Raw genomic sequence first — 26,437 nt, 5'->3', positions numbered from 1 at the left:
AACGGAAACCTGCGGAGGGGCTGCACCGGGCCGCGCTGCACGGTGACCCACTTTCCTTGTAGCCCCCCAAATCACTCCCCAGGCCGACGGGAGGCTCGGGGCGGGGGGGGGGATGATGAGAGCAGCCCCCCGACCGTCTGCCGGGACTGGGGCCCGTGTCACGGCCCGCGGGCCCCTGCGTGGCCGGATGCCAGCATCGGGGTGACAACCCCACAGAGGGCGAGGGCGAGGGGGGGGGGGGGGGGAACCAAAGTGTTGCGGTGGCGTCGCGGGAGGCGCGGCGCGGCGAACCGGGGCTGGAGTGGAGCGGGGGGGGAAGGGGGGGCAGAGTGTCATTTTGGGGGGTTTCGATCGCATTGTGCGGCGGAGGGAGAATATAAATCCCTCGCCGGGTGGGGAGGGGACGCGGCGGCGCTCCCGGGGCCGCCCGGCGGGAGGAGGCGGGTGTGGGGGGGCGCGGAGGCGGCGCCGGGCCCCTCAGACAACCCCGCCGCCTCCCGGCACCCAAACAAGCGGCCCCGCGCCCCGGCCTGCGGCCCGCCGGCGGGCGGGGGGTGGGAGAACCCTCCGGTGCGCGGGCGCGCACCAATCAGACGGCGAGCCCGCGCCGGGACAGCGAATCAGCGTCGCCGGAACGCTCACATGACCGGCTGCGCCCCTGCCCGTCATCTGGGCCCTATATAGCGGGGCGGGGGGCGGCGGACGGGGCTGCGCGGCCGGCGGGGGCACCGGCGGGGCCCGGCGGGGGAACTCCGCCGCCTTTCCCGGGGCCGGGGCCGCGCCTCAGGTTCAGCGGGGAAAGCTGCTGTCCTGCCCTGTGCCGGTAGCAACTTTTTTTTTTTTTTTTCTTTTTTTTTTTTTTTTTTTTTGGAGGGGGGGGTGTGTGTGGGGGGTGTGTGTGGGAGAACGAACCAAGCGGCGGAGCCTTTTTTTTCCCCCCGGAGCGCCCCGCCAGGTAAGGCTTTAATTGCAATTAATTGCTAACGCCGCCGGGGGTGGGGTGGGGTAGAGGGAGGGGAGGCGGGGGCCGCGCTGTGTCCCGACGTGCTGTTAGGGAGGGGGGTGTTTTAATTTTTTTTTTTCCCCCCCCCAAGTCTCATTTCTGCACGTGTTCCTTTGTTCTCCGACCAGAAGCGTGTTGTGTGTGTGGGTTTTTTTTTTTTTCTATTTTAAATATATATATATATACACACATCTGCTAATGTAACACAGCTGGAGGGAGCCGCTCCCTACGGCTGCCCGGGGAGAAAAGCGGAGAGGGATTGGGGGGGGGAAAAACAGGCGATATTTCTCCCCTTCCCCCGGTCTTTACACACATCCCCCCCCCCCCCGAAGAAGGAGAAACTCGAGCGATTCTCCACCGCTGGAAGTTGCTCCCGGGTCTGGGTCGGTAACCAGACACGCGTGTCGCCCGAGGGCTGGCGGGGAGGAACTGAGCCAGACGGGGACACAAAGGAGGGGGGCAGCCCCCAGACAAGCCGTCCCCGCCTCCGCGGCAGCAGCGCCCGGCACCGCCGAGCCCCGCGGGACGCGGGGCTCGGCGGTGCCGGGCGCTGCTGCCGCGGAGGCGGGGACGTGAAGGAGGGAGATGCTTTGCCCCCCCCTTTCCTCCGGTACCCCGCTTTTGTCTGGCTCCGCCGCCCCGGTGGCACCTGCGGGGATGAGCGGTGGGATCGCCTGCCCGCGGGAGATATCGCGACCGGCGACTTGCTTAGCGACTGGGGGGGGGGTGTGTGTGTGTGTGTGTTTGTGGGGGGGGGGGGGGTGTTGCGGGGTTTTGGGTCTGTGGCCGTGCCAGGCTGAGCTTTGCAAAAGAGGGCTCGCTTCCACGAAGACGTTAATTACCGAAACCATTAGCCAAAAAAAAAAAAAAAAAAAAAATATTAAATAAAAAAAAAACAAAACAACAACAACAAAACAACCAAACCCTGCCAGAAAAAATGAACCCTGATTTGCTCCTGCTCAAACCATCGCACCAGGAATGATTCTTAGCGTAACTTCGTCTAAAAGAAATTTAGTGTGTTTGCTCCCCAAACCATCCGCAGTTACTAACTGTGACGCTGGCACTGGGCTCTGCGTACAATGAAAAGACTCGGTCAACACACACTCGGTTGTGCTCTGAGAAAATAATTTTTCATAAACTTCTCCCTAGCGCTTCCTTCGCCAAACCAACTCGTTTTTAAAGCGAGCTACGAGCAGAATTCCTCAACAAGTTTAGAAAGTTGAGGAGGAGATCATGTACCCTCCCCTTGTTTGATCCAGGAATGCGAGAGAGCGTTATTTTTAAAGTTAATAAGTATTAAAAGCCACGAGGAGCATTAAAAGTGTTATTTCAAACTCTTGTGCTTTCCGCAGCCGAGGCACCGGGGGTACAGACCCGCCAGCCGGTTAAGCATTTGCAGCCTCCACGCAGAGCAGAGGTTATTCACATGGCTGTTCGAGAAACTCCATTCATATATCTGACTACCTGGATTTGAATAGAAACCAGACAGCAATTCTTTCGTCCCAGCCACTATTCGCCCCGCTGGACAATAGAGATTTGTTAGCACACAGGCACAAGCCCTGGGACACAAAGCTGGAGGCAGCAGAGATAGGGGGGCTTCAGTGCACAGGAAATTACAGCTTTTGATGCACTGTTGGCAGGTCTGCCGGTTCAGAAAAGCAACATGACTGTGCCATGTTTTAAGAGCTCCTTACTGCCATTTTTAACCACCTAGAATGTCATAAAAGCTTTATGGTCGCAGTACATAAAATCATGAAGTCCATATGGTTACTTTTCAGCTGCGGTCGCTGCCCCGTGTCTGGAAGGCAGAAGGCGTGATCTGGCTGGAGATTTTAATTCACGTGGGGTGGGGGGAATTAAAAGAATTTTGAGGACAGAAAACCTCAAAGTGTTTATGGAAAGCAGCGATTTGTCTCTGAGGCAGCTGATGTCTAGCCTGAGATGTCGTGGTGGTATAATGGACTTCATTTTAATGGTGGCTGTAAGGGGCTGAGGCTGGGCAGCTGATTTCGTCATAAAAGGTTCAAGTAAATTAACGCCGTGCGTCTCCTGTATCAGTTGTCTAGGAGGACATTATTCAGTTGTGTCAACTTGGCAAATACCAAAAATAAATCAGAAAAACAAACCCAAAATGTTCGGTGTCTGGTACCTCCCATTTCCCCTACTTTCCCCCCAGTCTAGAGTTAAAATGAGAACTCCTCAGAGACTGGGCTTTAATCCGCTGATTGGAGCCAATGAGCAGAAATTATCAAGATCAGAAAACCAACCAGCGGGTTTTATTAGATGAAAAGCCTGCCCCTCACTGTGCACGGCCCCTCGGCTGAGGGGCGGAAGTCGGTTCAAGCTTCACCCGAAGAGCAGGAAGGTTTGGCCTGTTCCTCCTCACTTTCCATAGATCTTACCTCCCCTACCAACTTAGCCCCAGATGAAATACCCAGCCCAACTGGATAGTTAGACTCCCAAAATTTGCCCAGGGATACAGCGCTAGGAGAGCAGCCAGGAGTGTCTCTACATGTGAGTCGGCCACAGGCACAGCAGGAATGACTTAGCCCTCTTCTTCACCCAGGAAAAACCATGAAATTGAGTGAAATGTGTGTTTTTGTTACCAACTGCAGAGATACAAAGTATGATAAAATACAGAAAACAAAGGCAGGGCTGTTTGTGGCTTTTAAGCGGTTTTTATCAATGCTATCCTTGTGACCTCAGAGAAAGGGCAAGAATTTTAGAGTGAGGAAAAGGGGTCCAGAAGGCACCTGGGAGACACCCGGGCAGACTCGTGCTGATGCTCTGCCCTGGCCTGTTAGGCAGGCAGTGGACTTGCTTCCATTGCTCCTTTGAGCAACATAGGGCAAAAAAACAACTGGATGACTGAAACAACGGAGTTGTTGAAAGAAGTTAAATCCTCTCTAAGGTACTACTCGTAAGATTAAGAAAATATCCCTGCACGTGAGGGACCAGCTTGTGATTTACAGTTGCTGTTTCAGAACATGAGAAGTACAAATGTGAATGTAAATACTTTTCATAGGAGTCAGTTTTGTCTGAAAAATTATATAATTTCCTTGAATTCTATTCCTGATGTAGTACAATGGCTTGGGTGTATGACTTCTCAGTAAAACCTAGGTGATAAGAATCAGGCTAGATTACAATCAAGCTACTTTGATTTAATTTTTTTTTTTTCTTCGTGCTGGTACTTACAAACCCAGAAGGACCTACCTAAATTAAGCATTTAAACAGCAAAATTAAAGATATTTTTAATAAAGGTTAAGGATATTGATGGCTTTGCCTACAAAGAACTTTTAGATTAAATACCGTGTTATCCTTAAAACACAGCAACCTCTTCTGTTACCTGTAAGACTGCTCATACTTGGTATTCATCTGTAGGCTGACTTTAAGACCTACCCCTTGAAAGTGCTGCCTAAAAAAAAAAAATATGCTGGTAAATTAAATTCTGCCCTTGCAACTGGGTCTTAGAGTTTGAATATCTGTTAAGCATATCACTTTGAATGGAAAACAGACCATTAGAGGTTGGCAAAAAGATCTTCTGCCTAATCAAAACAGCCATAAAAGGAATGCCTGGGCATAACCCGCCCCCGTAAACATCTGCAGACTCAGCTTGGACCTGGGAGTAATCCCATCACGCACATGAGAAAAGGATGCTGGTGGCTGTTCTCGGGTGGTCAGTCTTTTTAAACTGCACATAGAAATAACGGATAATTCAAAAGTCAGTTTTCCCAACTCCGGTTACGGCTATTCCAATAGAAAGTCTATAAAGACTCACAAAAAAGAAGAAACCTGTTAACCACTAACAAACAGACTTGGAAGTTGCAGCTGATGCAGAAGACCAGCATGTATATAATCTGACTATTCGTTAATATATAGTATTGCATTACAGGGTTAGTTGCCAATAAAAACGCATCAGGTATGCTGAAATCTAGCAGCGCACTTGGCAATTTAACAAAAAAAAAAAGTGGAATCCTAAGAATTTCATTTTATCTTAATAATAGCAAGCAGATGCTGTAATCATTTCAAAACCACAGTATTGATTAATATCACTCAAAAGTTTCAAACATCAAAAACCCAGAAGACAACAATTGGGTATTTCTGTGTTAAGGACAACATGAAAGCACGGGGGTTTTCATAACAAGCAACACAGACAGACAGACTGATGACATCACCTTTTTAAATGCATTTCAGTCGTTTTTACTTTCCCTGTACGGCCTGAAAATAGTTCGGACCGTCCGCAGCTGTCCTGAACCAGAACACAAAGAACGAACGCAACCGCCATGAACGAGCATTGCGCAGAACCGCACGTTCTGAGTGCACTGGAGTGCTGCATCTCAATACCAACCCCTGCTGCGTTAACACTAGTTGTGCCACCTAACACACGCGTGTGCGAACGCCCACTACAGCGGGCTGGAGCAGAGGCGTTCTGCCGCCGGGCACCAGCTCCCTTTCAGTCTCACCTGCCTCCTACTTGGACGCAGTTTGGTTTTGCCACGCCAGGTTACTCCGAGCTGCGGTTAACCCGTGTCTGACACGAAGGCCGGACTGTCTGAGGTGAGATGCCAAGATGTGATTTAAGGGCAGGAGAGCGCTGAAGCGGAGGGGCGGGGAGCAGCGCGCGGGGCACCGGCGTGTCCCCACGGGGCTCCTCCGCAGCACAGCTCACACCCCATCACCTGCGTGTTCCGAGGGCGGCACAGGGAGCCTCGGGAGTGTCGTGGTCATGTCTTGTCAAATGCAGGGACATTGAAACAGAGTTGGGGAGGTCCAGCAAACCGTAGGTTGTCACTCTGAAACATTCCTGTGGTACGTTTACTGATTCTTAATTTGGTAACCTAAATTACTTTATAGTTGTCTTGAAAAGTATCTTGTCACGTGAGCATTTGGGGCTTTACTGCTCGGTTTCTTTGGGGCTAACTGGCAAACCATCCATTTACTTGAGCACAACCGCGCACACCCGTCTCCCCTCACGTGCCCATAGTGCCTTCTGTAAATAACGCCGCAGCCCGAGGCTGATGTCACGAACAGAAAGGATGGGTCTGGTCTATACGCAGAGGTGGTCAGGGTTTAACCAGATACACTGTAATCTCCGGTCTCCCATATTCCCTTACAGTTACAGCTGCACACGTGCCAGTGCCCGGGGGTGTCAGCAGTTTCCATTTACATAATCACGGTGCCTTAAATCTGGGCCCTGCTAAGTCCTGTGCTTCGAGCCGACCTGGCCAGTCCAAGGGAAGGGGAGAGCTCTCGCCTAGCCAGATGACATTATACCTTCCTGAGAGCCTGTCAGGGCAGCGGCGTTACAAAATACGGTTATACAAGGGGCATGAAAGCTCTCCTCTGGAACTGGATGTTATGAATGGCTATTCATATTCAGATTTATTTCTTTAGGTGGAGCCTCAAATTCAGATTTTTAAGATGATCAACATGTTTGCAGACAAGGTGCACATGACGAATACAGATTCTGGTTATAAAACAGAATGCGTTCAAGTTTGCCGTGTATTTTTCTCTGCTAAAGATTTAAATATCATGTGGCTTTAGCTTTCTTTCTGTTCACTGAATATCAAGGTCAATTAGGAATGATGTCTGGCTAGTACTCTCAGAGCAGATTAGACAGTTGCATCAAAAACTAGGACCATGTATAGGTCATCTGTTACTGTGACCTAGATTTCTGAGAATCTGTTCAATTTGTTTTATTGAAAGTGTGGTGCTCTCTCAATTCTGTTTCTCATAGCAAACCTCTCTATAATAGCAGAAAATAGCTTTATTAGATACTTACAGACATTGCTTACTACTTCTGCTAAGACACAAAGAAAATCAAATCCATGCAGCAGACCTGTGCCTGTCATCCATTTAATTTTAAAATAACTTAAGGTTCTGAAAGGCTTATGCCTTATAATCTAAAGCATTTGGTCCACATGCCAAATACTAAGCAATCTGAAATACATAATAGCTTAGCTTCAGCTTTGTTTGCCCTATTTAATTCATTTTTTTCCTTCAGTAGCCAGTGGATAGATGCAGTATTTCTGCAGTCTGCTTTGGAAATGAAGAACATACTGAAATACTTGGGCAAAGTGAGGCTATTTTGTTTGTATCATCCGGGCGAGCTTCGTGGTGCCCTCGAAGGATGGGTGGTTTGGACTGCTCAGCCTGAGAGCAGAACCAGACTCCCCTCCCAAACCCCCGGTGTTCACTCACCGAGTATAAAGATTCTGCTCTCTGAATTTTGACGCTATTGGAGTATATCCACCTATGCTTTCTGGGTTGTCATTCTGAAACCACATAAAAGCAGATAATCCATTTGCAACATTTTATGGCAAATTTCCTCTCCTCTCGCAGCTCTTAATTGTTCCGGTTAGAAAGCAATTACTGAAACATAGATCATGCAAACACACCAGTTTGTTGGTGTACGTATTTGGGAGAGGGAAGGGGAGGTGTGTCTTCAAATATTAGAAAATATTTTCTAAACACCAATGAGTTCAGTGGAAAAGGAAAACTAAAAAAAATAATGAAGCCGTTGCGGGATCTGCAACCCAAAGATCAGCATGCCAACCAAATTTTAGAATTATCATCATCATCATCAGTCTCTGTGGCTTACCAAGCTGTGAGAGCTGAGGTACAAAACACATCTAGAACAGTTGTGCTCTCATCACACCCCACTAGAAAAGATAGGTAATACGATCCAACAGCAATAGAAAGGGCACAGAAAAAGGAAAATGTGCCACTAGATTGAGATTTGCAGATTAAAATCTCCAGTACGTTACTACCTCATAAATTGTACTTCGTGAATCGGTTCCAGTTTTTTCAAAAAATTCTAAAGCCAGTTCCACCAAGCCATCTGATTTTTTTACTACTTTCATATTCAAAACTTTTATGTGCATCTCACAGCACACTGGGACCAATTTATTTTGTAGGCAAGATAAAACCCAGCAATATTTGGGTGACGTTATCCAAAGATCATTCTTCTAAATGAACATAAGTACATTTTCTCCTTTTTGTTTCACATGATGGCTTCATTTAAATAGGCTAAATGTATAATTCAGAAAAGAATGGCTGAGTCTTGCTCACCTGGGGGTCATATCCACATCCATCCAATATTTAAAAGCACACAAAAGCAAAGAAATTAAATATATAAGAGGAGGGAAGTCTTTCTTCCAACAGAATATTTGCCTGCTAACCAGATATGAGACTAGATTAGATATTGGGAAGGATTTCTGTGCAGAAGGGGCTGTTGGGTGTTGGAATGGGCTGCCCAGGGCAGGGGGGAGTCCCCGGGATCCCTGGAGGGGTTGAAGAGTCGGGCTGAGCCAGTGCTGAGGGATCTGGGGGAGTTGGGAACGGTCAGTGTTGGGTAAATGGTTGGACTGGAGGAGCTTCAGGGGCTTTTCCAACCCAGACGATTCTGTGATCTGAGCATGATCCTTTTTCCCCCCCAAAAATCATACTTGGTTATTCTACAAGGGTCTTTGAAGATACTTCTATCTTATATTTGAACACCTGAAGAACAGTTACAAAGATGCTGCTGTTCTCTGGCCGAGCAGCATACACCAGCAGTCAAAAGAAAAGCACCACAGGCGTGACTGAAGTTCTCTAAAGTCAAAGCTGTGTGTGTGCACGCTGTAGCTTAGATCATTTGTAAACAAGGCTAAATGAATTCAGTGTGAAAACGTGAACAAACAGCAGTGAAACGTAGCAGAAATTCATCATTTGCCTGGATTAGACCACGTGCAGGATGTAATACCGTTTTTTCCCCGACGGCAAGGAGCGCTGTGCGTTAAGGCCTCACGGTACCTGCTGTGACTAAACAGCAGAGACCAAACCCAGAAAGTGGGAAGCCAAGACCTTGCAAAAGTTCAGTGAGATCAGGGCACTTGTTCCGTGCGTAGCACCGTTCAGCTCAGCCGTACTTCTCACTGAGAGAATAATGCGCTTCCAGCTGAGCCAGACGTTGGCAGTGATGATAAATCTCCCCAACGGCTGGGAGCAGGAGAATGGGGAAGATGACAGGACGGATCTTCACCTGTCTTTTTCCTGCTCATTACAATGACATTGTAATGTCATTTTCTCTGCTTCAGTTATTTACAGTTATTGGAAGTAAAAATCTTTACTGTACTGACTGTGTCGTGAAATGGAGTCTTACAAGATGGCAGCATAAAACTGACCCGGAGGTGCCGTGCTGCAAAACTGAAAAATAGTGAGATTTGAGAGGTGGTTTTTTTAGAGAACTCCAAATCTTGAAGCCTGTCAGATGAGAATTGCTGGGCTATAAAGCTAAGAAACAGAAACTAATTATCTTCAAAGGGAAAGTTATCAATGAATCGGGAGGAGACATTATGATTATGAAAAGCAAATCCTTCATTTGATCCCTCTCCATCCTTACTGCTTCCCAAGCAGAGAACCTAAGCTTTATCCAGCTAGAATTGCTAGCATTCCAAACAGTGAGTCAAATAAGAAAAGTCCCCATTAGTATATGAAAAAAAAAAAAAACAACCCAACAGTATTTTTATATTGTTGCGTGTGGTCAGGGTGTGAACAGGGGCACGCTGTGGCAGCTGAAATGGGGGTCGTGTCACTGGTCTGGGGCCGCGGGAAGCACCTGTGAAAGGTCCTGCTGGGGAACAGGGACCTTCCCTTCTGTCGCAGGGCTCGGGGTTTAGTAGGGTCTGTAAAGATCAAGCCATAGAAAAGAAACAATTCCTGACCTTTCTCTCCCGATTATTTTGCAAGATATTTTTCCCCCGTTTGTCAGTTGCACACGTGGGTTCTGGGCATTTCTGCAGTATCTCACATTGAAAAATTAAAGTGATGCCCTGTAGAACACACGGACCGGGGCAGACATTAGGGATGAGCCCACACAACACAGGCTCTGCAGCGTGCACGGGCTCATCAAAAACAAAGGAGACCTTAATCCCAAACCCCAGGATTCTCTTTAACGTTATCGTCTCCAGCCTCATTATACATTTCAGAAACAGTAACAAGGGAATCTCAGCTCGACTGTTGAGACTAATATGAGAACAGAAGGCATTTTCTGCCCTCCCTACCCTGAAAGAGACTGGCCAAGTCCAACTAGTTCCAAGCTCAGAGCAAAAAGGCAATTCTTTGCAACAGAAGAACTAATTTTTGCAAAGACTGTCGTACTGATGACTGCCAGCAATTTCTAAAATGCTAAAAGGCAGAAAATAATCTCAGTAACAGAATCATCTGCAGTTAGGATCATTTCCCTCCTTCCCGAAACTGAGGCACAGGAACTATGCCTAAATTCACAGCTAATGGGAAATGGTTTTGATCTTCACAGAGACAGGGTTGCCAGCCAAGTAGAGCAGTCGGCACAGGAGTATCTTCTGAAGCAGCACTTACCCTAAATTCACCACCATAATTAATATAACGCGTCCTAGGTCTAGAGCAGTGCGGTGCTTCAGTGATGAAGAATTGTTAGCATGTTTAATATACCAAAGGAGACAACGTTATTTATATCTCCAGAAGCTGCTTACCCAGCATTAGATATGTCAGGGCATAGTACAACGGCAGGAATTCATCAGGAGGACACCTGAGATTCCTCTCTATTAAAAATGATGGATCTAATATAGACAATAATCTTCTTGGCAACAAATGTTATCTTAAAAGATGGGGGATAAGAGTTCACAGGGAAGCTGTGCAGATTCATGAAAAGAAAAATGCACTCATGGTTACTGAATGCACAGAAGCCTGTCTCCAGAAGTCTCTGTGTGTGTTGAAAAATGTCTGGAAGACAGGAGACGATTAGTAGGAAATATGCAAGTTTCTCCTCCTTGTATCCTTTTCTAAACATCCATTAGCCACTGTTTTGATTTTATCTTAGAGACAGAAGTGCTTTATTGATTGCAGCCAACAGCTACAATTCAATCGTGGTCCCAAACATCAAGGCAGCTTTTTCCCAACAAAGACAATTTCTGAAGTTATGTGAGATGAAGATACACTATTATTAAGACATCCTGGGCTGAAGTCATTTTTGTTCCATGTACGCTGCAGGTACAAATAGCTCATAAATGCAGCTTGCTCCAAAAACACCCCTACTGGGTCTGTGCAGAAAAATATCCTGCACAGCACCCTCGGGGTGCTGGAAAGCTGTCACTGTCCTGAAGAAGCTCCTTATCTCCTCCCCAGTGTGCCTGGGTGAAATTGTACTTAGTCCTTTGGAAAATCTGGTGAAGAGACAGGCGGGTCTTGCGACACTGTGCGTCTGATCCCTTCACCTTACACAAAAACAACTTTGGAGACAGGATAGCGAGCTGGAGTCTAATCCAGTATGATCAGTCCTGTGTAAGTAGGTCAGCGAGGAAGCTCCTGACCATGGTAATGTCTTCCAGCCCCAGCCGCCCTTCTCACCACAAGCAGATTTGACAGCTACTTCCTTTAGCAACTACGGGGAGATGGAGGGTTCGATTCCGAGAGCTTGTGTGTTTGTTCTAAAAAGGTAAAGCACATTTTGTTTAAAAAATACAACTATTTCACTATTTCAGTGGCTTGGAGAGAGTTCAGTAAAGTGCTTAAAAAATAGAGGGCATCTGATTACTCAGCCTGGGATGTCAGATTGCAAGAACATCCAGACTAGCTTATTCATAAATGCCTTATTTTAAAATACTACCATGTTTGGCAAAAAGAATAAAAACCAAAATAATTTCCCTTTTCTGCTAAAGTCACTTGCTAAGACTTAGTCCAGTATTTTCCAAGGAGGGTCTAACATGATTTGTTTTGTTGCAAAATCACTTTCCTGTAGTTCAAAAAAAGCTTTCCACTCTTCCATATGCTCTTGAAACAAAAGTTGACACATCCAGTTTCTGAAGAGCGAGCTAAACCATTTCTCCCCGCTACCACCCATCTTCAAGGTCCTGTTTCCCCCCTACAAAGCCAGGCCCCTTCCCAAGCCCACGGCAGTGTCGCTGTGCTCTAACTGGCTCCTTTGTGCGTGTAAAGATTGTAACCGACAGGACAAAAACTCCCCAACCTTCGCTGGTTTGCTTCTGAGAACTTGATTCTCCTGGTGACAGTCTTTCCGATGATGTAATTGCTCTCCGCTCATCTTTTCAGAAGCCTCCGGCTCAGTGATGTCCTTAGGGCAGCCTGTACCAGAACTGGACAAAGTATCATCTCAGCAGTTTCAGGAGAACTAAATGCAGATGTAGCAGCCTCGATTCCTATGCGCTATTTCATTGTTTGCACAGTAGTAAAAGTCAGATTGTGCACACACATGCAGTTAATTATCTACTATGGCAAGCACTGCTTCACACAGTGGAGCCCTTTATGTTCACACATGGTCTATATTCCTTGTTCCCAAACATGTAACTTTGACTATACCAAAGCATTCATTTATGCTTGATTTATCTAGAGCTCCAAATTTATGTCACTTTTCCATCTAAACCCCAAAAGGTGCTAACATCTGATACTGTGTTTCTCCCAGGCCAGTAACAGCAATGTTTCAGGACATGGCAAACAGTCACTCTAAGACTGTGCCAACTTGATCAAGTTCCCACTCAGAATTACATTGAGACCTACCCGTTTGTCATTTTTTAATCCTTTTAACATTTGCCACAGCAAATTTGTATCATACCAGTTTAAGTTGTCATATGGTATTAAGTCAAACGCCTTAGAAAAGTCTAGGGTATGTTGCATCCACAAGCAAGCTTGTCGACTCAAAAAGAGATCAAAATAACTTGATAAGTCCTCCATAAATCACTGGAAACTGGTATTAACAGCATTTCTCTCAGGTCCCAGGAGAGCTCTGCATTTATTTTCTCTAGGATCACCATCACAGCACTATATGGAAGAGACCGGTACCTTTGTTCCCTGATTTCATGTATTCCCAAGACTCGTCTAGTAGTAGTCCAAGGAGCTTTTGGACAGTTAAAAAAAATAATCTGCAGTGCTAACTGTAGAAGACTGCTGAATCTGTTTAGCCATGGCATTGCTACTTAAACGCTCACCCAAATTTCAGTGAAACAACAATAACTAAAAATACATCCTCTTGTCTCCCTCTTGCCTCATCAAGATGCATTTGCATGGTTACACTGCTGAAGTCATTTACGTCTAAAAAGAAAACACATTTTCATAGTACACTTGAAGCTTGTTACAGGACAAAGTAAACATGCTTACACATGGCATTTCCATGGATGCTTCGAGGCTGGTGCTCGGACAGCGTGTCGTGTGCTGAGCACAACCTTAGCCCCGATTTCCATACGCCGGGGCTGCACGCCTCCCTTGTAAGAGTCACAGCTATAGCTCAGGGGGTGGAAGGGAAAGTGTGGCTCTTTTACTACCAGATGCATGTATTAAATTCATTTAGTGACACTTCAGGGCAGTGCCGTTAGGATTCCTGCCCTGCTGTAAATAAAAGCCTTATTGTGAGGAACTAACAGAATGATTGAATTAGGGTCTAGGAATTGTTCAGGCACCATAAATACATAAAGCACCAGAAACATCCACAAAATTAACTAAATCCTGTGCCCATACCTCAATTAACAGGTTAACCTTTCTCTTCCAGGGTTTGTATGCATATTTTGAGGAAACCATTTTCTTCAGATAGAAACCAGTCCTCTCCACTGTAAGTTGAAAGAAAACCTCATGTGCTCTGAATCTACAGTATTTTCATTGTAAAGTTCTGCTTCAGCAATCCACTGCCTCCCCAATTCCTGTCATTCCACTGATGACCTCACGGGGATTCCAGTGTATGAGGTGTTCCATGTGCAGTGCGAACAGAGTTGGGCTTTCCCGTGTCCCATGGTTGTCTGCCTTGAGCATCTAGGGAAGGTGTCAGGTCCTCTTAATGCTTTTTCCATGACAGAAAAATAATAATTAGGCAATTATAATAGAAGTGGCATCTATCAACTACAGGCTGGTTACAGTGCTTCCTAGGCAAAAAAAGTCCAAGAGGAAGGTATGTTGAAGAGTCAGTGCAGACAGTAACTTCTGGGGTGTCAGACCAAGCTAAGCAAGCCACAGAATAACAACCTCAACCAGTTCCACCATACTAACACAAAAAAAAAAGAATTAAAGTTCTTGTACTGTTGGCTCGGGCAACAGTCATACAGTCCAGGCTTTTCTAACTGCCCTCTGCTCACCCAGCTCAAAGCTGTCGCGGGTGCTTTGCTCCCCACTGTCAAGGCTTCCATTAAGCATCAAGACACTTCAGTAGCGAGCCAAAAGGGAAGAAAACAGATGAAAAAATACGTGACCTGTTTTGTGATAAGACACAGGCAACAATAAGAGAAAGTGCTAGGAGTATGTGGAAGAGAAATCCTGTCTCGGTGCACTCACAGCTTTCAGGCGGCTCCTGCTCTAACGGGGCAGTCAGTCCTCTCCAAGTCTCCTTACGCTGCACATGGAGGTGCATACAACACACCCCCTCAGAGAGAGAAGGGACTTGGAGAGAGAAAAGAGAACGTGGATGCTGTATGCAGTTCTAGGGGTAAAGCTTCCAACAACAGAACGGTTGTAAAGATTTCACCTTAGTCTGTTCCGAGCCTTGTACATACTGGCCAGTTACACCGTTCCAGAGAATTATTTTATCATTTCAGAATCTGTCCAAAAATCTAGCTGGTGGAGAGCTTTGAATTTTGCAAGAGGGAAGGAACGTGCAGACAGGATATAAAAATAACATGTACAGTTTGTTTTTAACATTCTAAAAATTCAAGCTCTCAAATGATGAAGTGAGAAGATGAAAGTTACCAAGTTGAAGGTCAGTGGGGGTACAAAAGGAGGAAGTAGTAGTGACCTGAGGGGAAAAAGCCTTTCTCACAGTGTAGTTTAAATATAAACACACTAGTTTGGTTGTTAAAACCAAAATTCCATGCTTGACTTGAACTTGGTTTCCTTGATTTATGTTATACCTACGACATGTAGTTACCCCTCACACTGGGACACTCACGAGACTTAACACCCAAGGTTGGGCATTGCTTGTCATTAATTCAAATTTTCTTTGTTCTTTTCACCAGCTCCTACTTGAAAAAGATGGCAAGGAAAAGGTGAGACTAATTTTCAGAGAATTCTTTTGATTTTCTGTATCAGTCGGTGTTTAATGATACCATTACTATCAGTCCATCAGCACAGACTACAAACCGTATTCTGGGAGCAAGCTCATCTCTCAAACAGCTTACTCACTACAGTAGATTGTTTCAAGGACTTCATTAGACAATACACTTACTGTTAAGTTACGTGTATCAGCTTGGAATATTCAGAGACACTTAACAGTCCCTGTGACAAGAAAAAAATACTCTGAATTAAAAGCAAGTCTCTAGAATTTAAGTGATAAATTATCGCCACTAACTCTAGGCTTCACTCAAAGTTATTTCAGATACAGCAGCTGATTTCATTTTTAACAAGCTAGCTGCAAATAATTCCTCTCTCTCAAACCATGTAAGCCAGGTGGAAAAAGTGGAGATAATTAGACAGATGCAATAGAGAGATTTAAAAAGTACAGATCCCTTTTTCCACTTTTCAGGGTAAAGACAATGCAATTCATTTATTCTAACCAGTACGTTCTTCAGCAGACATTTACGTATTCAGTTTGAAACTCGCAATTAAGCTGTTCCAGTAACGTCCTAGATCACACTAAAAATGACCCGAGGATCAGGACTCCTCGTGCAGCGGTTCATGGGAGCAGGGTTTCCCACACCCTGAACTCCAGGCGGCTCCGTCACTACGGCAGTGGAGGACTCTGAGCAGAAGTCCCACACTAAATGTCTCTGTCACCTGCCCCGGGGGTACAAACTCACTGGGGGTTCAGCGATGCCCCTTCCGGCTTTCAGCTGCCACAGACAACTCTGGAAGATTTTCCTGCGAGTTTCTTGCAGCACGTAGGGCCGTGACATCTCAGCAGCGCTGAGTATCAGACAAGTAAGCAAGGAGAGGGAAGAAACCATCGGGTAAGGCGTTTATTCTGCTGCCTGCCCACCCAGCAGAGAGGCTGGGAGCATCCCGCCGGCTGCAGCCCATACAAGAAAGGTTCCAGGGCCGAGTTAATGCAGTTGGAGTCGGGCAACTGAAGCAGCATCATGGCCAGCCCCCATCCTGCTCTCCAGCAGCTCTGCCCTGTGAGATGTTCCTGGCACTGAAGGGTCACCCGAGTCCCGCTGAGGATCTGTGTGCCTTAAAGCAGCAGCACAGAGAAAGCCTCTGAACACCCACGGTCAGGAAGAGAGGGGAGAGGACCTGCAGAAACACAGACTTTATGTACTCCGGTAAGACGCAGATCTCTCCTGCTCTCGCTTTCATTCGTTTGCAGTTATGGGTGCCCCCCACACTATTTTTTTGTCTTCTAAAGTGAACTTTATCAAGAAATCTGAAACATTCTGAACACCCCTAGCGTAGCTATTCTGAATGTGCATGTCTGCAGGAGGAAAGGCTTTTTCAACTGCAATTCATACTCAAAGCTGTTGTAAGAAACACGAAGTCAACTTCACATCCATAACTGTAGTGTTACACTTCTGCAATTCATTAGTCCTCATGGTTCCATTCCGTAATTAAAATACTTGCAGTTTAAGACTTTACAATAAAGAATGTGCAGTCCTCAGCAGTGTTTCCACTGCTAGTCTATGGAAAACATATGCATGGAAAATATGTACAGTGCATGTATACAGCCATCTTTGGATAGCTTCAGTGAACATTCAACGCTGTCGGTGAGTTTGAGAACTAGAAAAACCATCGACCGTTGACTGTACCTTGAGGTTTATCACAAACCCTCTGTTAAATGGAAAGCTTGAACCTTCATAGTTTTTCACATATGGTTGCCATTAACAGGTCATGATTTACAGATTATATTAAGAGCTACAGAGGTTGAGTTTTTCCAGTTCTACTTTCTCCAAAAATGAATTGGTGTATAAGAAATGTTTGTTTTCTCTTTAAAAAACAAAAAAATTTAAAACTTTATACTCGAGTAGAATTTCTGCAGAACAAAGCATCTGAGAGTAATGGAAGGTTTTCGTATGGGCAGCACAAAAGCAGTAACGTATCCACACCATATGGTCTACTTGGAAACAAATCTGAGCATGGTGTATGTTCAAAATAGCAGAATACAGATCAGGAGGGAAACCTCATTTCCATTTGGGCTGGCAACTTGAGCTTCGCTGGAAAAAGCTTTGGAATGTCAGTTCATTTGCTCACAGGAACCTGCGCTCGATTTCAGCAGCTGCTCACCGGGAACGCTGGCCGAGGACCGGATCCCTCCCAGCGAGGTCCAGCTGCTCCCGCAACTCACGCTGTCGCTTCACAACTAGGCAAGCAAGAAAACGTCCTTCCTTTCAAAGGAACGGGAAGCCAAACGCCCAGGCACCTCAGCAATATCTACACGGCCCCCTTCCTATCCCACCCGGGCGATGAGATGCTCTAACAGCACATGCCTTGACAAGGCTGCAGGCAGTGGTTTTGCCCCCACAGGGACTGCAGAACCCATACAATAAGAGAAGACTCAAAGCACGTGCCAGGGAAGGCTGTCTCGAGCTGCTCTAGAAGAAGAGATCTTGTACAATTTTACTTCTGTAGACAGTCACAGATGGGCAGCACTTAATAGATACCTGTCTCAGGAGCAAGAGAAAGCACAGGCTCTTAAAAGTTAATGCTGTTCCTTCAAGCATATGACCTCATGGTATTAAAATACCAAACCATGTCAGTAGAAGGTGGTTCAGCTGGTCGTTACCTCCCGATCAGAGCCTTCCCACCGTAACGGAGGTCTGACCGCAGCCAAGAAGCAGACTCAGTGAGGACATAAATGCTTTTGAGCAGGATGTCTTTCATACTGGTGTAATGTGAATACTTCTGGGATGAGGCCCAGCCCTGAGTTAGAGGATGATGTGCTGCTTGAGAATTTTTGGAAAATAATTTAAATGCAAGAATAGGGAAGGTTCAGTGAACGCGTCGTTTTCAAGTCCTTGGGGTACACAGAGTCAAGAACCCTATAAACTACAAAACAGATACAGCAGATTCTTGTGGTCAGGAGTAAGTGGAATAATCAAGCAAAACAAAATCACCTTTACCAAAAAAAAGCAGCTTATATCGTATTTTTAATGTAATTTCTAAATTGAAGAATGTTTTTCTACTACTCTCCCTGTGAAAGTGTACTTTCCAGAAGTCACCAAGATTTCAAGAAGCCCTGCAGTAATTCTCTGTCCTGAGGTCAAGACGACTGCAGTACTGACTATCCCAGGTGAGAACACGGTAACGGCGGCGTGGTCTGGAGGGCCAGCACTGCCCACCTTTAGTGTCTAATGGCTGCAATCAACATTCATTGCTGTCGGTGGGTTTTCATTTCTATCAACTCACTGATCAATGAATGCAAACTGCGGACCAGCTAGCTAAGAGACTGTGCAGTCACAGAGGTTTTTGCTGAAGCAGTGCCGTATTCAAGTTCTGCCTGCCAGTACCCCTGTAAAGCAGGTCCATGGCTCTGCCGTTATCTCACCAAAGAAGTTCAGGACACGTCACCCAGCTCCTTCACAAGCATGGGTGCTCTTTGCCATCTGACAGCCACCCTGAAGATTAACAGCCTACAGAGCAGTACATTTGAGATAGAATAAGTAATCCTTGTAGAAAAGCAGACGTTATAACGGGGCACAAACACAGCTTGAAGCATTGCAGGCACCTTCTTTTGTGAGAACAAGCTCCTCTTCAATTTGATACTCAGATTGAGAGCTTCTGCAGCAGTGCAAGAACGATCCTGCCCCCCAGACAGTGCAGTGCGTTGGGCCCCCACAAATCCATGAAGCCTGTCTGTCTGCCAGGCAGGGGATGGTGGTCTAAATACAAGAAAAATCACAATCCATCCTCAGTGTAGCCCGAATGAGTCCTCCTGGTCATTTATCAGCTTCAAGAAAAAGGTGTTCCCACGTTGCATAAAGCCTGATCAACAACACATTTCTGTACAGGTCTGTACTGCTTACTGAAGCACATTAAAAACAGTATCTTGCACTAGGTGTATGTTTGCTGTGAAGTGGGGCTTTTTTAAAAGAAGATTTTGCATGTGCTAACTCTGTAACTTGCAATTTTTCTCATTTACACTACGAATTTGAACATGTGCATGACTTCCACCACAGCTTTACAGCACAAAGGAAAGTTTAACTTGGATTCTGTACTCGGAGCACCGATATGCTTTTTTGACACCTCTCCTCTTCCTAGCCCTGAAAACCAGCCTCTAGCCCACAGCAAAAGGGATCTGCAAAGGTAGTGCACCGGAACAGTTTCTCCATGCCTACAAACCACACTCCTGTCAGAGGTTGTACTCCACAAGCACCTCCAGCCAGGTGATCTCCATCCCAGTATTTTCAACCTTCACCTTTTGAGCTGAAGGATTACTGTGAGTTGCTACTGTGGCAGCTCTTGTTCCTGAAATTAAAGCCAAGACAGGCCCATCTGCACCAGAAGAAATGCAACGAGAGGCTGCACTTCTGTACTGACAGCTGTTCACCTGGTCGCTAGCCCTAGCCACACTTCACCACGTTTCAGCCGCCCACCAAATTCATTCCTCGTTTTACGGTGTGTAAGCGACAGTGATGGAGCCACCTCCGTGGACAGTCCGTTACAGCCCTTCACAGCACCCCCAGAACAGCAAAGCCAGCCCACCACTGCTGAACAAGAACCCTCCTGGCATGGGAAGGGGCCGTGTTTCCGAGGACAGTGGGAGAAATCAATGGCCTCTTTCTGACCCTCTCCTCCCAGACTCCCGGCATCTCTGTTCCCAAGCCACCCTGTGCTGATGACACACGCTCCTGAAGGACTTCACACCACACTGGACTCTGCGGCGTGGTCCTTCTCCCTAGAAATCCCTCCCTGCCCAACTCCGCTTCCCTCCTTCAGGCCCTGGGATCTGCCAGTGCTCTGGGCACGGGGCGGCTGTCAGAGCTGCTGCCGCAGCGAAGGGAATTGCAGGGCAGAGCAGACCCAGGGAGTTATCAAAAGAAGGAGAGCGCTTCACAGTGGAGGCAAGCTCGGGGAAGCCCAAGTTAGTTCCAGCCAGCTATGCACACTGGAGGGCATTGAGCCCTACCACTTTATTTTAAATCCTGAAGCAGAGTTATTTTTCCTAGACACCTTAGAAGTTATTTGGATAACTTACAGTCATCTTATTTAGCCCAGGTTGAATACAAGCACTAGAAGCATGATGTAACTCTTACTGCACGGGGATTTTTAAAGGGATAGAAGGGGGCAGAGCAGCTGACCAACTACATTTTGATAGAGGTGACCCCTAACTAGATAGTGAAAGAAGAGATTTACCAAAGGACTATCAGTAAAGTGTAAACCTACAGCTTTACCTGGTGATAGGAAATGAAGCCTCCTCCCAAGTGAGACAAGCTGTGGACCAACACTGGGTCCTATCAGGTGATCAGTGAGAGATGACAGAAGAATTACTTGTGGGGCTTTGGATTGCCAGGGATAAGAGTGGGAGGGGGCAAAGCAGAAAAAAGTGATTTTAAGATGCTGCAGAGTACACTCTTCATTGCTGTGGTGGGCAGGACAGCCTTCAATTACAGGGGGAAAGGTTGAGGTGAGAGGAGCTTTGTGCAGAAGTGCAGTGACAGGGCTGGAGCTGACTGCCATGGGCAGGCAGGGAGGGACCCTCCTGCCCTGTGGGTGTCCAGGGAGGATCAGGCACATCTGTCTGTAGGACAGACATAACCCTTCCTGCCTTGAGACAGAAGAACCACCTCTTGAGCTGTCCTGCATATATTTAATGGTTTCCATGACATACCTGTGCTCTGTGATACAGCAGTCAGACCACGGCACAGTAACGCACCAGGCCCCTGCCAGGCCGTGGCTGAGCAGGGAAAGCAGAGGCTGTTTCCCTCAGCAGAGGTATCACAGTCATGCACTGGGCAGCAAAGGGTCCAAGTGCTTTTCTTACACCTTATATTTTTATGCTGATAGCCCACAATAACTGCCTCTCTAAGCTTGCTGTACAGTTCCAGTCAGAACAACTCACTAATGACTTCTAAACTTGAGTGAATATTCAGAATAAATCCCTGTTTGTTTGTTCTGCTAAATTTGTTTGATTTCATACAGGAACAGCTTCACTGAGTTCAACAGTTACAAGCTAAACAGACTGAACTCTGTAAAACTGGGGCTTTGGAGAAAACCTCCCCTCTCCCCCAGTCAGAGGGGGGGCTCTGTTCAGTCCCTTCAGTCACCCCCACAACAAGCATTTCCACCGAGACCCTGGGTAAGCATGGTCGTCTGATACAGAGAATAAAAGCAAACAGCCTGAAAGCACACCTGCCAAATTGAAGCATTATCAAAACTAGACAAATGACTCATTTCTGATGCAGTTTGACATTTTGCCTTTGAAATTTCAAATTTTTCAGCATTGGAAGACTCACTCAAAAGTGAGACTGCGCAATTTGGATTTTTTCCAGTAGCATCTTACATGATGTACTAGAAGGCACTTGTGTATTATTTTAAAGAGACATTTCAGCTTACTGGTTTTCCCCTTATACAGCTGTATGAAAGTACAAAAGAAAATACAAAATACTAAAGTCCTGACAGAGATGTTCATCTTTACTACAAGGAAATGTGAAATTAATTCACTGCCATTACTCTGAAGACATTTCAGACAGGAAAAACTACAGTAGAGGAGCCATCCCCCTATTTACTAGCACACAACAAGCAAAAGGCTTAATTAAGCAGACACTCCACAGATCAAAATGCTCCAGATGCACAATAAGTCTTAAGAATTCAGTTTTCTACTCTGTTGTGAAAAATCCTTATGTTTTTTTGCTTTAAGCCTGTTTGGTAATGAGACAGCAAGGGAAAAATGTTACTGGAAGAAGGACAGGTCAGCAGACATGTTCAGAATTTTTCAAAATCCACGCTTAGAAAGTTTTAGATGTTTCTGGCACCAGCTGTTCGCTCCCTACCAGAGATCACCACCCCACAGAACCGCCTGCCCCGGACCTCGGCCAAGCCGAACACATCGGGATGACGCTGAGCACCGGCACGGTCAGTGCTGCCACCACAGAAGCCAGACAGTTGGGGCAGGAGTTGCCAGGGCTCGTCCATCCACAGCCGAGGCCCCTTCGGGACGTCGCCCATCCATCCGCCCGGGGGGACCCCGGCAGCCCGCCAGCGTGCCCTCACCCCAGCTGCTGCAGCTCGGCCTGCCCACCAGCACTGACGGGTCGATCAAAAGACAGGAAGACATCAAAAGAACTCCAGGAGCTCAGTTTATTTAGTTTATCAAAAGTTTATATAAATATCTTCATAGGGAACAGAAGTTTGACAAGCATTTTTCAGCGTAGCAAAAGATTACAGACATGAAAGCTGTAGCTAGACAAATTCAGACTAGCAATAATATACAATTGTTTAAGGGGAAGAGAGGGTCATTCAGTTCATGTTAGACAGCCTGGCTTTTAGTATTTGCCAGATACATTGTGATATGAGAATACTATGGAAAATTTAGTTTTGTTTTAGTACTTTTTAATGTATAAGAGGCCTGAATGCAGCAAATCTGAGCTATGTCAGGCTACAAAGGGTCAACACAGTATTAGACAATATATCTTCTTAAGTTATACATGTGTCTAAGCAGCAGCTTCGATTATTCTACATATACGTGTGAAATTATTTGTTTCCGTGTAAAAGTGATCAACTACATGAAAACCTAGCTAGATGCCTACAAGTGTGCTTTATTAATCAACAGGCAAATAGCTACTGCACACGTGTTTACAACTCAGAGCCTACTATACATTCACTCCACATGACTGTTCTCATTATAAAGGAAGGAACCATATATTCCCACTGTAGAGGAACCACAGTTCTCCAAAGTTCTCCAGTAAAAGTAAGTGCAAGTCCATCAGCACAATGACATACGTGCAAAGGACAGTGTCCGACTCTGGCAACCTTTTCGCAGTTCTGAACATCTGAGCATTATTTTTAAAATGAGCTGTCAGCAGTCTGTTGCATTTGAAAAATCTGGAGACTTTCCCAAAAAATGACATGAAACGTTGCTTTAAATGAGAAATTTGAACAGAGCTCATCCCTCTTAGGAGCACAGTTGTTTTGAATTTATGCCTGTAACTTCCCTAAGTCTGACAAGGGGTTGTTGCCATCTAGTGGAATATAATCGACAAAATGCATGTGGTCCTTGGACATAGCAAATACCACTAGATGGAGTATTAAGGAAGAATTCTGAATTCATATTTCAGGTGTCCAGCAACTCAGATTTTCAGAGTCTCAAAAAGTTACAGGCCCAGAATTACAGTGAAATTGAGGAGGATTTCACCAACTGCTTTCACCTCCATCAGCAATTCCAGGCTATAAATTTCCCAAGTATAATACTGAAACACTTAAGATATATGTCAACATAATTAACCAGCACCTCAGGCGTTTCTACCACTAACATACAGGCATCTACTTTAGAGCTTTCACTGATACATCTCTGGCAGCAAAAGATCTTAATGCAGCCTACATTCTCCTGGTGTCAAAAGGTACAGACCTGGTCTGTGCTCCCTTTGTGAGAAAGAGCTGATCAGCTATCAGATACGGGAATCCCACCTCCATGAGTAAGTGTTAGCTCTAAAACTCTGAGAAGTCTCTACCACGAAGCATGAATTCATATCTTTGGGTTATCTCAGAACGAGAAATTCCACCTCATCGTGTGGCAAGAAAAGGGGTACTTACTGCCCATGGAGTTCATAGGAAGGACAGGAGAGGAGGAACTCATCTGCTCCACATCTGTAGCTAATGGGAAAGTGAAAATGAGAAAGTTGTGATGTGCATGTTACCAAGAAGTCCTTAATTTTGAAAACTTTAATTTACATTTAAATTGAATATTCATATCTTTGACCACCTGAGGAAGCTGCTTTGAGAAGCAGTTAACTTTCAACAGTGTCATCCTTCCCTCTTTTAAGGTATTTCTCATACACATTATCTGCAGATCTACTTATCTAAGCAATCATATTGGTAATCTGTAACTTGCAGTGGTTTGAGAATATCAGTGCAGAACAATCTCCAGCACTTCTGAATTATGTCAGCTTTAAACTCTACGCAGTATCAGCTTGTGAGCGGAGCATTACTGTGGAATGAAGGGACATGATGATCTCCCATCTGTGTCAGTGCACCTCCAAAACATTCCTGACTGGGCAGCAATCTCTTCCAAAGGCATGCAGAATGCTAGCAGTTGTTCTGGAGCAGTACCAGGAACAAGTTGTCTTTAAATACAAAACACTGAAAGCTTTATCTTCTAACAGCTGAAAGAAGAAACAGAACTACCTTCCCGTGTTTCACCAGTGAAAAGCCCCGAAGCCAGAACATGATCTGAACCCTCTGCATTTTGAGAGGGGGCCACCTCGCTGGGACCCAAACCAGGAACAAACCATTTTCCTGTAACAGGGTCAGTTCTAACCAAAGATTAGGTGAAACAGATACATTCTTTGGGGCTTGATCTTTCTCAAAAACCCACATTCACTCTTAGCACATCACCACAAACACCCAAGTCAAACAAATCTGTCTCCATCGCCACATTTTGATGCTAGTATATACCACATAATTATATAGTCTATAATTCTCGTTTAGCTTTAAGACCCAATAAAGGCATACTACATGTTGACACTCCTAACCAAAGAACCAGTCCCAGAAGCGTAGCTTCAGCCCACAGCCAGGGTTTGCCCTCAGTCCAAATCCTGCGTTTCACATTCTTACAATTCCCATTGATTCGGCAGCCAGCAGTTCCCTGAAGACCACTGTTTACAATGAAAAGTGCAAAGTTCTGCTCTAATTAGGCAAACCACAAACAAATGTAAACACTTCAGCAGACCATTTTTACAGAATGTGAAGAGCAGACACAGCACCAAGCTTTGCCAAGCTTTCCTGCCACACCTAGCAAGAGTTTTGCTTAGAAGCCCACTCAGTGTTGCTGCACAGAGCCCGCAGCTTTAGCTTAACACGCCAAATACCAGCCACAGTCACCAAGAGCAGCACACACAATGGTGGGTTTATTCAGAAATGCCCTGGGTTATTTCTGTCCTATTCTCCATTGAATTATCAAGACATTTACTGCCTAGAACATGTAAACATTCATTTATAATCTCACTTGGCTTTTCCTTGCAGATCTTGCACCAGTGCTCAGAAAGCTGCATGCGACCTGCTAGACTGCAGCTTTTGCCACAGCTAAATTCTGGAGGGCACGTCACAGGTCTGCGGTGCTTTGAGAAAAAATGGATTGTGCATCTTCCCATTTTCCACCTTAATACTACAGTTTCCCTGATTTGGGAACTGCTAACCCTCTGAAAGAGCTAGCAGGTCAGACACTATATGCATTTTTATAAGTAAAAAAGATTTCTTCATGTGCAGTATAGCCGTTTCTGATACCTGCAAAGGTTCTGTATTTGCTCCAGTTAAAGCTACATGTGCTTTCACATACAGCCAGAGTAACCCAAAAAGTGCAGCACTAAAGCCACTTTTATTCTTCTGGTAAGTGGTAAGATTCAGCCTGTGTAAATACCAGTATTGAGCACAACTCAGCTTTCAGAAAGGTTGAAGTAACAGATTAGCAGATGGTCATTTAAAGGTTACCTGCTGCTCTCTGGCAAAAAGAGGTCAGCTGCTCGACAAGCCAGCCAGATGGCAAGGAGCAGGCTCCGAGCGGCCAGCAGCAGCCTCTACCACTTGAGAAGCCATTGTGTGAGTAACAGTCACTTAGGGTAGTAAGCTACACCTGCAAACATCTGGAATAGTTTATCAAGTATCATTCAAAAAGCAACCAAACAACACATGTGCCTTCTGATGAGAAATTTCTGAGCAGTAAGCATTTAGAGAGAGTGTGTTAATTTTTTTTAAGTCCTGTAGTTTTAGAGAGTTCACTGCAATGCCAATTAAAGGCTGTAGACAGAAGTGTAACAGCATTTCCTAGCTATACTTGGAAAGGATAACTTCAGGCTTGAAATGATGTATTTTAATTACTATTTCTAGTACATTCACCAAGGCTAACATTGTGGTCACAGCTGTCCAGCTGCTCAAGTCTGAAGTTACTAGAATTGCCTCAATGTCCTGCCAAGTGCTGCTGGAAACCAAGCGGTGCCGCACCCAGCAGCTGGCCAGGAGCTGGGAACGTGGGACACGCAGCTCCGCAGTACCAGACCAGTAGTAACACCCCGACATTCCCGTCCCTGTGCTGCTGGCAGTTGGGTATTTATAGCCTGTTAATGTCAAAAAATCATACTTCAAAATTTTCTTTATATAAAAGCACCAAGTGCTCGTCCTACAACTTGCCTTGAATAGGTGAGTTTTAAAGTTTCTCCCACTCATGTAAATTAATATTAAAAAAATTTCAAACAGCTCTTTATGAAACATGGTAATGCTGGTTTTGTTCTCTTATCCATAACCCCTCACCCTTCCCTCCAGCCTTTATCTTCATAATTATATGCAACACATTAAACTACAAAAAACCAAGTCAGCTCATAGAGAGGAGATATGGATTAA

The 26,437-nt window shown here is 45.6% G+C and overlaps 1 protein-coding gene and 1 long non-coding RNA gene across 5 annotated transcripts in view; one reads left to right on the top strand and one right to left on the bottom strand.

The window, feature by feature from the left end:
• The window catches only part of NR6A1 (nuclear receptor subfamily 6 group A member 1), a 95,981-nt gene that overhangs the window by 53,034 nt on the left and 16,510 nt on the right, over nt 1-26,437 (bottom strand). For both annotated transcript variants that reach the window (XM_074923905.1, XM_074923907.1), the window contains exon 2: nt 23,639-23,698. In XM_074923905.1, coding sequence (XP_074780006.1) covers nt 23,639-23,698 — 60 coding nt within the window. The remainder of the gene's footprint in view (nt 1-23,638; nt 23,699-26,437) is intronic.
• Nucleotides 888-26,288, top strand: LOC141968789 (uncharacterized). Of its 3 annotated transcripts, none has more exons than XR_012634928.1 (4): nt 888-955; nt 13,524-13,583; nt 14,974-15,003; nt 17,166-26,288. It is a non-coding gene; the product is annotated as an uncharacterized LOC141968789 (long non-coding RNA). The 3 variants fall into 3 exon arrangements; XR_012634930.1 differs by having other exon boundaries at nt 17,163-26,288; XR_012634929.1 differs by having other exon boundaries at nt 17,049-26,288.

Source organism: Athene noctua, chromosome 20, assembly GCF_965140245.1.
Source record: "Athene noctua chromosome 20, bAthNoc1.hap1.1, whole genome shotgun sequence".
In the NCBI taxonomy this organism is placed as follows: Eukaryota; Metazoa; Chordata; class Aves; order Strigiformes; family Strigidae; genus Athene; species Athene noctua.
The sequence above is the reverse complement of the archived record's forward strand: the minus strand, read 5'-3'. Positions and strand labels throughout refer to the sequence as shown.